We start from the raw sequence: 11773 nt of genomic DNA, 5'->3' as shown, positions 1-11773 counted from the left end.
CAACACAGAGTTTGTGATGAACTCAAGTAAATAAACAACCGGAGAATTTATTCAAATCAAACTTTATTCAACACTTCCAGTAAAAGACAAAATGATACAAAATGGTCACCAGGGGGCAGAGTCTGCTGTTACCATGGAGATCAAACATTTTCAGCTTCATTGATCCTGTGATCTCTGGCTCCTCCTGGCGGCGGGGCTGAGCATCTTCAGCTCCCTCAGCACCTGCAGACCGAGCGCTTTAACGGGCCGGACCCGGGACGCGCCGGGACCGGGACCGTCCTCTGGGTGCTGCTCGGTGTCTGTGACCGTCACGGTGACCGGTTTGTTCCGGTGGAACAGGGACTCTCTCCGGTGCGTGCGCGGGCTCGCGGCTAGCACAGCCCGGAAGCCGTAGGGCGTGGTCACCTTCTCCACGTGCGGCAGCGACATGGCCGCACGTGTCGTCACGTCCGTGTCCGCGAGTTCTGCCGCTGCAGCGGTGGCGCGACGCGGAACTCTGACCCTTGGCGGGAGGCGGAGCAGGAACCGTGGGGAGGCCGCAGGGCTGAGCGGGACCTCCGTGGGACTGGCTCCCGGACTGTCCTCATCATGGTCGGACAGAAGTCTGACCCGGTCCGGGGAGTTCCGGTGAGGGGACAGAATGAAGCGCGGACTGCGGGACGGGATGAGGAAGTCCGGTATCCGCTCCGGAGTCAGGAGCAGAGTCCGCAGAGATGATCCGGATTTAACGGCCGACATGATCCAGAAGCTGCAGAGACGTTTCAGTCAGACCTGAACCGGATCTCAAGCAGATCAGCGAGGTCCTCTCACCTGGTCTCACCTGGTCTGAAGGGAACCCCCTGATGGTTTTAATCAGCAGCTGGATCCAATCACGTGATCAGTCCTGGACCTCATTAATTAAGCAGCGCGAAGGATTATTAGACGTGCACGCGCACACCTGAACGTTCACTTAAAATCAGTTCACCTGTGAACGTGAATCTGCCTCATGCCCCGCCCTCCACATGAATATTAATGAGCCAACTGACCAATGGGTTTCTCTGGTGAACCAAGTGACGAGGAGGAAACTTTGAGAGATGGAGGTGAAGAAACAGCAGTGATGTCATTGATAAAGAAAACACACTGACACTGTTAAAACAGGGAGAGAGAGAGAGGTGGAGAGAGAGAGAGGTGGAGAGAGAGAGAGAGTAACACAGATCAGATTTCTCTTCATCAGAATGTGAAGGAACTTGTTTTATCTCCTGAACTTTGCATCAGAAGCTTCGTAATGATTCTTTTTTCATTCATATTCAACGACTTTAATCAAACTACTGAAAAGGTCCAAAGTGTCTGAGCACAAGAAGACTCTGATGGATTAAAAGATATTATGGGATGTTGGCAGTGATAAAGTGACATCATCTGAATCAAGAGGATTCATCTGAACGTGTCTTTAAACGTGTATTTAACCAAACGTCCAAAAAAAAACTTCAGAAAAACTGAACAGAAAATCGAAAGATACCAAACTCCATTTGTATTTTTCAGGTTTTTAACAACGCTGGTAAAAAAACAAAAAAACAGGTGAACTGGTCCTTTACTGACTGAACCCCCGACCCCCCAGAGAGAGATGACGACCTGAAACAAACTTCAGTTTTATGTGAAGAATTCAACATCATGTTCAGAACAGACGAGGAGCTTTTACTGCAGCGAGACAAACATGGAGGAGCTGCTAAAAACAGCAGGAAGTCAGGATCCTCCACAATAAGAGTTCAAAATCCCCTCCAGAAAAAAAGCACGAGTACCCAAAACAACCACACTCATCTTCATCATCATCATCATCATCATGTTCCCTGTATTAAAATCAGTCATTTTGTTCCCAGAGTTCGAGGCTCCCTCCTCCCAGTGCATCATGGGAGTTAAGCCACACAGTGACCTTTGACCAGGTTAGTCCTCGTCTCCATGGAAACAGCATCAGTCTCATCATGTGAAAATCAGTTCACCACATGGGATTTAAAGCCTGCAGCGTCTCCGAGTCCCGCCCCTTCCGCGGGCGTCAGTGCATGTCATCAGGAAGGGGGGGCGGGGCATCTTCCAGTGGTCAGAGCGTCTGGTTGGCTGGCTGTCTCCGTGGCAGCTGGCATGTTATTGGTCAGAGGACCAGTCCATCAGTCACTGTCAGAGCCAACAGCTGACGAGCCTTTCCTCTTCCTCTTCGGAGCTTTGGGCTTCGAGTCTTCCTCCTCCTGCGACACAGACGGAAATGAACTTTATTTAAAGAGCGAAACATATTGTGATCATATTCACTTTGATCATTTCATGAGCTATGACTGTCAAACGTTTTCATGTTCTAATGTTCAGGATCTCTGTCCTCAGACTGTCCATCGCTGCAGCTCCTCTGTGCAGCCTCTGTCTCTTTAAGACCCCCCCCTCCTGAAAATGCCCAGTCTGCTCTGATTGGTCAGCTGCTCCGCTCGGTTGTGATTGGTCAACAGCTTCCATCGTGTGTAGGAAGTGCCGGCCTCTTTCTTTGCATGGTTTTGTTAGGGGGCGTGTCTGACTAGCAGCTACATTTTGATCTACAGTCGCGGATCGGCTGGACGGCACCGCGTGTACATTCCACCAACACCAGGACATGGGTAATGGGGGGTGGAGCTACATGTATTGGTTGGTATTGAACCTGTGACGCGGTCGGTACGTACCGAGGCGCTGCTGGAGGCGCTCTCCTCCTCGGTGGGCGGAGCTGCTCCTTTCCTAGAGCGAGGCGAGGAGGCCGGAGCTTTACGACGAGACTTTGGAGGCTTTGACTGAGAGTCCTCGTACTCCTCCGCCAGAGCAAACAGGTCGCTGAACCTGCAGGAACAGGAAGTGACGTCCGTTATGATGTCATCATCATCAGCGTGTTTGTGTGTGTGTATATATATGTGTGTGTGTACTTGTACCTCATCTTGTGTGCTTCGTCACAGCTGGCCTGAACGTGCTGCAGAGCCTGGAGGATGGGAGTCTGAGTGAAGACTGACAGAGAGACATATGGATCAGTTATCAACAGATCCAGGATCAACACTGAGTGATGGGGGGGGGGGGGGGGGTGGACTCACAGTTGTTCTTGGTGTTGCTCAGACTCAGTCTCAGGTTGTCCATGTGCTCCAGGATCTGTTCCAGGGTCAGCTGAGCCAGTTTACTGCTGGAACTACGAAGACTGACACACACAGACACATGTTACTACACGCGTGTCCCTGCGGAGACAACGTGACGCACCTGACCCACCACTGTCATTAACTACAGCTCTTACACGGCCGGTACCTACAGGACCACATCACACATAGATCGAGGTGTCTGAGCTCTGTGCTCAAGTAGTTTCCTGCTTACAGGCAACAGAAGTTTCACCACACGTGTCTAGTTCACGTTATTTTTGACTCCGATGAAAACGGTCGGTAGCTGGAAAAAAAAACTAAAGATGCGCAAACTGACTGGGGTCTCTACTGAGTCAGTGTCTCTGGACATTTTCTGGATCATCTCCTGCAGCCTCTTAGTAAAACGTCAGAGTGAATCCATGTGAGAAAACATCTCAGTGAGCACAAATACCTCAGGATGAAGATACCACAGATTTTGATGAGTCTGACCTGAAAATCTCGCGCAGCTGCCAAACACAAACCCCACACTACACGGTTGATTTGCATTGCATATGCACTTTATATTTTATATTTCGTATTTTATATATATTTTATATTAGTAAGCACAGTTCTTTGGTCGGGCAGTTGCAAAGTAAGAATTTCATTACCCAATAATAAACCTCTGTGTCTGTTCTTGTGTATATGACAAATAAACATCTTAGAATCTTGGTGTCTGAAGTGTGTCCTCACCTCTGTCTCTTGCGGGGCTGGTTGTTGTTCTTGATCAGCTGGGCCTTGATGTGTTCTCCCAGCGTGTCGTCATATTTGGACGCCCAGTGTCTCAGAATGCTGGTGGTGAACTGGTCCTCGGGATGACAGGGACGACTCAGGACCATCTTTACCATCTCCTCACTGGGCCTGACACACACACACACACACACACACACACATTAACAGGGACAAAGACACCTGTGATGTGAAGAAGGAACAAATGTTTTCGTTGTGACTTCCATACTTTTCTCTGCGAAGCTGCAGCAGCAGACACGATAAAGCTTCTGGATGCTCTGCAATCACAAAGAAAAAGAATCACATGGGTTGAACATGTTTATGTCTCTCTAATAAATCTCTGTCCACTGGGGTCAGTCATTGACCAGAACCAATCATGGAGTCAGTTGTCACCTTTGTATTTGACGTGTTGCAGGATGGGGATGATGGTTTCCAGAGGGATACTGTGAGCCAGAAACAGCTGCCAGGTGCTGTACTGTTCAAACGTCTCCCAGTCCAGAGACTGAACTGTTCAGAAGAAGAAAACACAGAATCAGCTGCAGCTCAACACACACACACAATAAACTGTTCTGTTGTGCGACTGTTCCTCACTGAGAATGTTGAGCACAGAGTCTTTCCTGAACATCACCAGGTTTCCCATCATCACATGACACATTAGCTCCTGTAACTACACACACACACACACACACACACACACACAAATGACGTTAATTATAAGAACGGGCCTCATACAAGAACTTTCTAAACGCACTCATTTGTTCTTGAGTTGACCCATACGAGTGATTTAGGAGAATTTGTCTCATTCACCTGTTTTCTTACAGGTTACGATCAGAATGTGTTTGTTCAGACGTGTCGTACAAGTCACTGATGGATCTTTCTACTGTTCTTCACCATGTTAACTATTTTCAGTTCCTGTTACAGTCGTCGATTGGCTCCATGTGATGAGACCTTTCTCATGTTGAACAATTTCCTCTGTATTTCAGTGACACAGTGTTAACAGCTGCTTCAGTCTCTTGTTTCCTCTGCTGATAAAAAGTCCAGACTTTACTTTCTGTATCTCTGAAGTCAGCACTTTTACTCTGTGTCACTTTCAGGAATGAACACCTCTGACATGAAGCAGCAAGTGGAGCCTTATATGGTATTATCGGGGTGTTAATTATGCTAATTTAATATCTTCATGCAAGCTCAGTCAGATGGAGATTGAAGCGTTGGATAAATCTGACGCGTCATGTTCGTTTAAACTGAGAAATAAAGAAGAATTCAAACAGGTTCTTGTTTGAGGAACATGAGTTTTAACAGTAAAATATTTGTTGTATGTTTCCACCAAAGGTTCAGAACACGTTGATCACACGTGTGTCAGTTACCTGTGTGGAGTCGATGACAGCGACGATCATGTTGAGCAGCTCGCCGCTTCTCAACGTCTCATCTGGAAACTGTACAGACACCAAGACAGGGGAGTGAGAGAGAGAGAGAGAGAGAGTGAGAGAGAGAGAGAGAGAGAGTATCTCAGAATCCATGGAGAGTGTGTGTGTGTGTGTGTGTGTGTGGGTGTGTGTGTGTGTGGGTGTGTGTTAGGGTTACCTCAGAGTATATGGAAGGGGTGAGGTAGCAAAGCAGTCGGATGTCGTCCTCCTGACACGCCTTCATGTCCATCATCAGACATGTGTGCAGGTCACCGAGAGCCGTCGCCTGAGCGAACGACTCGTACAGCATCATCTTCCCATTTGCCGCTTTACTGAGAACACAAACACACACAGGAAGTTTAGTTCTGGAGGACAGCCCACTGACCCTCTGTGACATCATGTGTGACATCATCAGGGGAGCCTGGGGCCTCTCACCTGGCCTTCAGGTAGTAGAGCAGGTGGTATCCGATCTTGGGTTGTTTCTGGTAAAGTTCAGCCAACATGTCGAGCAGAACTGAGAAGCCGCTGTTGTCTTCCTGCATCGTGACCAGGTTCCTGAAGATCAGACAGACGGGTTTACACACCGACTCCTCCAGGGACCTGAGACAGGTGAACGTCAGAGAGAGAGAGACAGGTGAGCAGAGACAGAAACCATGATCGTCTGACCAGCAGGGGGCAGCACAGTAACACACTAAAAGACAAAGAGTCTTACTCTTCAGTGATCTCCTCTGGAAGAACGTCTCCTCTGAAATGATCTTTAAACAGTTCAGCCAGACAAGAGGCCAGAGCCGACATCTGCTCTGTGTCGAAGTCCTCCTGGAACATCGGAGAACATCAGAGAACATCGGAGAACATCGGAGAACATCAGAGAACATCAGAGAACATCAGAGAACATCGGAGAACATCGGAGAACATCGGAGAACATCGGAGAACATCGGAGAACATCAGAGAACATCGGAGAACATCGGAGAGCACCAGAGAACATCAGAGAACATCGGAGAGCACCAGAGAACATCAGAGAACATCGGAGAACATCGGAGAACATCAACAAACAGTAATCAAAATATTTTTGCTTCCTTTTTTGACACGACAACCATCTTTATTTACAGTCAAAAGCTCCTGACATGTTCCTGACATGTTCCTGACATGTTCCTGACATGTTCCTCCAGTTTCTGGAACTTTCCCTGCAGCCTCCTAGTAAAATGTCTGTTCTGTTATTCAGATGAAGTTACAAGTTCCTTAGTTACTAGTTACTTAGGTACAGATTCAGAGCCTCCACATCACTGACAGGAAGAGCTGATGTTAACAAGCACTGGATGTTTGTCCAGTCAGAAGAAAGTGAAGCCTGAGTTTCTGTTGGAGTCTGAATAAATTCAACTTTATGGAAACAAAGAGAACTCACCTCCAGGATCAAGTCCACGATTTCCTGCATCACCTCACACTGAGTCTCTGTGTCACTGAGGACAGAGACACTTTTATTATGACAGGAATGATCAGGAGAAAAACATTATCATCATATTAATACAATATTAACTGATTCATTCTTCACAAATCCACAGTGACCTCACATGTCCGGCAGGTGACCCACAGGTCGACCTGAGGACCAGAAGGAAGACTGTGGACTCTCACCTGGATTTCTGCAGCTGCAGCACCTTCTCCTTCATGGTGTCATCTAACTGGTCCAGCCAAGGTGTGATGTCAGCAGGCTCCTCCATCACGGCCTCTTTGATTGGATGGAACCTAAACTCCCGTTTCTTTCCTGCACAGTGATTGGACGACAGGCAGTGTGAAGAATGAACAGGTAACTCTGAGGTGTTCACCTGCGGCAGGTAAACCAGTCACACATGGAACAACCTGCAGCTGCAGAGAAACACACTGTGTCTTTAAACTGGATCAAACTCATTCTCACTGGCTCAGTCCTCATTAAACTGGTTTAACCTCCAATGTTCTTCTTACGTTATGAATATATAATAATTCCTCGTTCTGGTTTCAACAGGAGTAACCATTTTTATCTGGTTTATCTCCATCTCGTCACCTTTGTTGTTGACTTCCTCCTCGTCATCACTGAAGGCAGCCTCAGTGTTGTCATAGCAACCCTCTTCCTTGTCCAACACGTGGTTGTCCATCTCTAAAGAAACGGCCTCTTCCATTTTCACTGCAGGACACAAAAGTTTTGTTTATACAGTGACACTGTGCGTGCGTGTGTGTGTGTGTGTGTGTGTGTGTGCGTGCGTGTGCACCTTACCTTCAGTTGGGGGTGAGGGCGAGCTGCAGAACTCGGGGAATCTCTCTCTGAGCATCGATCGAAGTTCTCGGTCCAGTTTTGGATTATCAAACAGTGGAGCGAGGTGACTGAGAGACAGAGAGATCAATAATCAATAATCAATACGTTCTGCACCATTGAAAGTGAACGCAGTTCGTTTGTTTCTTACGCCAGCACTCTCTTCTCCATGATGAAGGTGAGCGAGTTGAAGACGCCCTGACGGACCTGAGACTCCAACGGAGGAAAGAAGTGAGGGATGATCTGAGGAAGGAAACAGGGAGAGAGAAAGGAGAGAGGGAAGGTCGTCACGTGTTAGTAACCTCATCAACACGTCCACTCGCTCACTGAGAAGGTTCCACACATTTTCCTGCCGTTTTTCTCACATAGACAATTTACAGACATTTTACTAGAGGCTGCAGGAACAGATCCAGAAAATGTCCAGAGACACTGACTCAGACATTTGTCCTCACATACAGAACACGTGAGGAACTCATGTCTGAAAACAGCGTGTGTGTGTGTGTGTGTGTGTGTGTGTGTGTGTGTGTGTTACCCTGCACATGAAGTCCAGCAGTGTGGCGGTGATGGCAGGATGAGGCTTCATGGAGTGATGCATCACCAGGATGGCTGGTTCTGACCCAGAGCAACACAATAACAACAATGTCAACACAACAGTCTGCATGTTAATTGATTTTATTCAGCCTCTTATAATAATAATAATAATCTTTACTTGTATAACTCATGGTTACAAAGTGATTCACCAATCAAAGCGATCAAATGAAATACAAAGATAAAAGACAATAAAAGATTAAAAGGATAGAAAAACAGAAGAGAAGAAGAAACTCAAAAAAAAGAGAATTAACAGAAACAACTGCAACTGATCAAATCCACATCGACCAATAACAAGCTGTGTGTGTGTGTGTGTGTGTGTGTGTGTGTGTGTGTGTTACCTATGTTCATGATGCTGTCTTTCTCTGGATTGAAGAAGAGCCAATCATAGAAGAGCGCCAGCTTGGCGTTGGAGGCAGCTACGTTTGACTGGAGACAAAAAATAAATTGATGTTGATATTTATTGAAAACAACCTTCAGATTGACAGTCTGAGGCCCCACCCCCTTACCGTGCAGGTGGTGAGCAGCCAGCCAATGATAGCCCAGCGAGGCAAGATGTCAGAGCTCAGCACCTCATTGGACGGATGGACCACTCCACAGATGTAGCGAATCAGATCGCAGCGCAGTGATTGGCTCTCGGCTGTGGACAGGTACTGTCTCTGGAACCAGTCCTGATAACGCTTCTGCTGCCCGAAACGCACCTGAACACACGGGTGGAGACATCCAGCGTTCAGTCTCCAATCAAACAGCTCGTCACGTGATTAAAACAGCTGATCAATCCTGCGTGTTGATCATGTGTGAGAGAAAAACTCTGAAGACAACTATCTGGATTTTACCTGGAGGTCATGTCTGAAAGTGTGTGTGTGTCTTTACCCTGGAGGTCATGAACAGCAGCTTGGTCTCCATGTCCGGTGTGAGTCGACAAGCAAGAAACTTTCTCGAGGTCCGAGCCGTCAGCAGCTGGAGGACTCCTGAAACGCACACACACACACACACACACACAGAACTGATGTCATCACCACAGAGAAATCAACGCACATCAGCAGCTCCAGGATCTGAGGTTTGTGAAAGCTAGTTTACTGAGGATTGTGGGTAGTGCAGTTTACCAGTGAACTGAGGATTGTGGGTAGTGTAGTTTACCAGTGAACTGAGGACTGTGGGTAGTGTAGTTTACCAGTGAACTGAGGATTGTGGGTAGTGTAGTTTACCAGTGAACTGAGGACTGAGGACTTGTGGGTTGTGCAGCAGGTCTTTCCACAGCAGCTCTATCTCTGGGATCCGAGCAACATTCTGCAGCAAACGAACCAGATCTCTTCCGATGATCAGACACTCCATGAACTACAAACACAGACAGGGTTGTCAGGGAAACCTTACTTCTTTACTTCCTTATGTATGTCTGTCTTTCTTCCTTCCTTACCTTCTCCCTCAGCATGCTGATGCAGAAGTCCACCTCTTTCTGGCGGAGAATCAGCAGGTTGGGGGCTCCATGGTCAACGATCAGGCGGAGGTAGGTGTAGACTGACATGGCTATCAGCATCCCGCTCTTCAGGACCCACTCCCTACACAGAGAAAACAGATTCAGCTGCTTCACTGCAAAACTCCTCCAGTTTGTTCAAGAAGAAAAATTACTTCAGTCGCTCCAAAGAAATTTTTACTGTAAAATGAATCAGGGTTAATACTTCCTGTTGGTCTGATAAGGCAGATGTGTGATAAACAAATGTAAAGTGAAACATACTTCTGATCCAGGAGGATCTCGAGGACGTTCTCAGCCAACCACAGGTTCTTAGCGGAGATATCTCCACCTGAAAATCAAACAATACAAACTCAGCTGTGACTGATTCACTTAAGAGAAGTGAACTGTGTGACTGACAGTTTCTGACCTGCGATCTGTTTCAGCAGCGTCATGACGACGCCGTCTGCTCCTATCACGCCGCTCTTCACCAGCTCTCGGACCAGCCACACCAGCTGCACACACAACTTCATCAGTTTCACCATTTACAGACGATTATTTCAGGTCAGAGGTCACAGTGGACACGTCCACACTAATACTTTATCATTTAAACAAGAAAATAATCCTCTTCCACACAAGCGTTTCATCTGCGTCATCGTTTACTAAAGTCTCAGTTTCTGTTCAGACTAAAACACAACCCCAGAGTCTTCAAACTAAAACCAGACCAGCAGAGTTCAGTCTCTGATTCAGGGACTGGAAAACTCCACCAGGTGTAACCATAGCAACACTGATGTGTTCTTCTGGTGGTTCACCTGAGTTCTCGGGACGTCCTGCAGTTTGAGGAACTTCTCCATCAGGATCTGGTTGATCTTCACAAGGATCACGTTCATTCCATCTCTGTTGACCAGCGTCAGGTCTCTGTAACACTGCCCACGCACACACACACACAGTGATGTCAGAGTGTTGTCATGGTGATGTCACACATTAATAATGCTGCGGTGGTGTCTCACCCTCTGAGCCTGGGTCGGTTCCGTGAGGACCAGAGTGAACAGACCCAGACACACCTCCTCATGCTGCTGCTGACCTTTACACACCTGAGGGACAGGTAAACAGGAAGTTGAGACTATAAATGAAAATGTCTCACTGTGATGCTGGTGGTTGCCATGGTGATGGTACAGTGTGTTTTTCTTACATTAGCAGTGAGCGCGTCGTTGGCTTCTCTCTCAGACAGCCCATTGGTCAACGACTGGACGATCCCAGCACACCGCTCCGATTTCTGTGCACACACACGCACACACACACACAGTATCACTCAGGTGTTTGTGTGTGTGTGTGTGTGTGTCCTTATGTGTATAAGTATGTTTGTGTGTCTGTTTGTTTGTGTGTGTGTGTGTGTATGTTTGTATATGTTTGTGTGTGTGTGTATGTGTGTGATTGTATGTGTGTATATGTGTGTTTTGTGTGTGTATGTAAGTGTGTGTGTGTGTATCTCAGTCCTTTTGACAGAAACCAAACAGCCCCACGGCGCATGCGCACCTGTCACTTTCTATCCATATGTTTACGTAGGGTTAGCATGCTATGCTAACAATCGGTAAGTTGTGCCGTTAAACCGCACCCCCCGGGGCTCGCTCACACCGGACACACGTCAGCGGTCTCACACCGCGGGTTCACACCGGCTACAGCGTGTTAACACATGTTCTTGGGCGGCTGTGCCATGCTAACGCTGCTAGCCCCCTGCTAGCCGTGCTAACTAGCCTAGCCTGGGTGATCCAGTGGCTCCATGTCTTTGTTTTAAACTAAACTCAGAGGGCTCGGGTCCAGCGGAGTTCTCCCGGGTGATATCTGCTCGAGGAGCCGCTGGCCCGGGGTAGCTTACCTCCTCCAGCTCGTCTTTGGTGTCCAGCAGGGTGGACACCAGTAGCCGGCCCTGCGGCTTCATCTTCGCCGGTGCAGGCTCCATCTGCTCCCGCCGCGCCTCACCGGGCCCCGCGGAGCTGAGAAGGGCTGAGTCCCGGTTCAGCGGGTTGAGTCAGTGTCGGGGTACCGGGGAGTGAGCTGCGGTGGTCAGGGTGTCACGCTCGGCTCAGTGACCGTGTGTTGTAAACTTATGTCGGGGCAGTGGTGACTCTCAGTCCCGCTCTGAGGCTCCGACCACCGCAGACACATAACGGACATCCGCACC

General features: G+C 48.1%; 1 protein-coding gene across 1 annotated transcript; it reads right to left on the bottom strand.

Moving 5' to 3' along the window:
- Positions 1 to 46: 46 nt before the first annotated feature.
- On the bottom strand, positions 47 to 11773 carry ints3 (integrator complex subunit 3). Its single transcript, XM_069516487.1, has 29 exons — positions 11468 to 11773; positions 10784 to 10867; positions 10602 to 10685; positions 10404 to 10517; positions 10022 to 10106; positions 9877 to 9943; positions 9559 to 9700; positions 9350 to 9479; positions 9015 to 9112; positions 8651 to 8842; positions 8483 to 8570; positions 8086 to 8165; positions 7705 to 7796; positions 7518 to 7624; positions 7308 to 7427; positions 6902 to 7031; positions 6675 to 6729; positions 5985 to 6088; positions 5708 to 5872; positions 5451 to 5604; positions 5234 to 5302; positions 4461 to 4536; positions 4263 to 4376; positions 4099 to 4147; positions 3834 to 4001; positions 3069 to 3169; positions 2913 to 2985; positions 2673 to 2823; positions 47 to 2216 (listed from the first exon to the last, which is right to left on the bottom strand). The coding sequence occupies exons 1-29, from the start codon at positions 11549 to 11551 to the stop codon at positions 2139 to 2141; spliced, it is 3054 nt and encodes a 1017-aa protein (XP_069372588.1). The 5' UTR covers positions 11552 to 11773; the 3' UTR covers positions 47 to 2138.

The sequence above is a fragment of the Paralichthys olivaceus genome, chromosome 20 (assembly GCF_024713975.1).
Source record: "Paralichthys olivaceus isolate ysfri-2021 chromosome 20, ASM2471397v2, whole genome shotgun sequence".
NCBI classification, from domain to species: domain Eukaryota; kingdom Metazoa; phylum Chordata; class Actinopteri; order Pleuronectiformes; family Paralichthyidae; genus Paralichthys; species Paralichthys olivaceus.
This window is presented reverse-complemented; position numbering and strand designations above follow the sequence as displayed.

Coding starts and splice junctions, on each gene's coding strand:
- ints3 (XM_069516487.1), bottom strand. CDS start 11,551: ATGGAGCCTGCACCGGCGAAGATGAAGCCGCAGGGCCGGCTACTGGTG. Junction 5,605..5,707: donor CTCTACTACCTGAAGGCCAG/GTGAGAGGCCCC, acceptor TTGTGTTCTCAG/TAAAGCGGCAAATGGGAAGA. Junction 2,217..2,672: donor GCGCCTCCAGCAGCGCCTCG/GTACGTACCGAC, acceptor TCTGTGTCGCAG/GAGGAGGAAGACTCGAAGCC.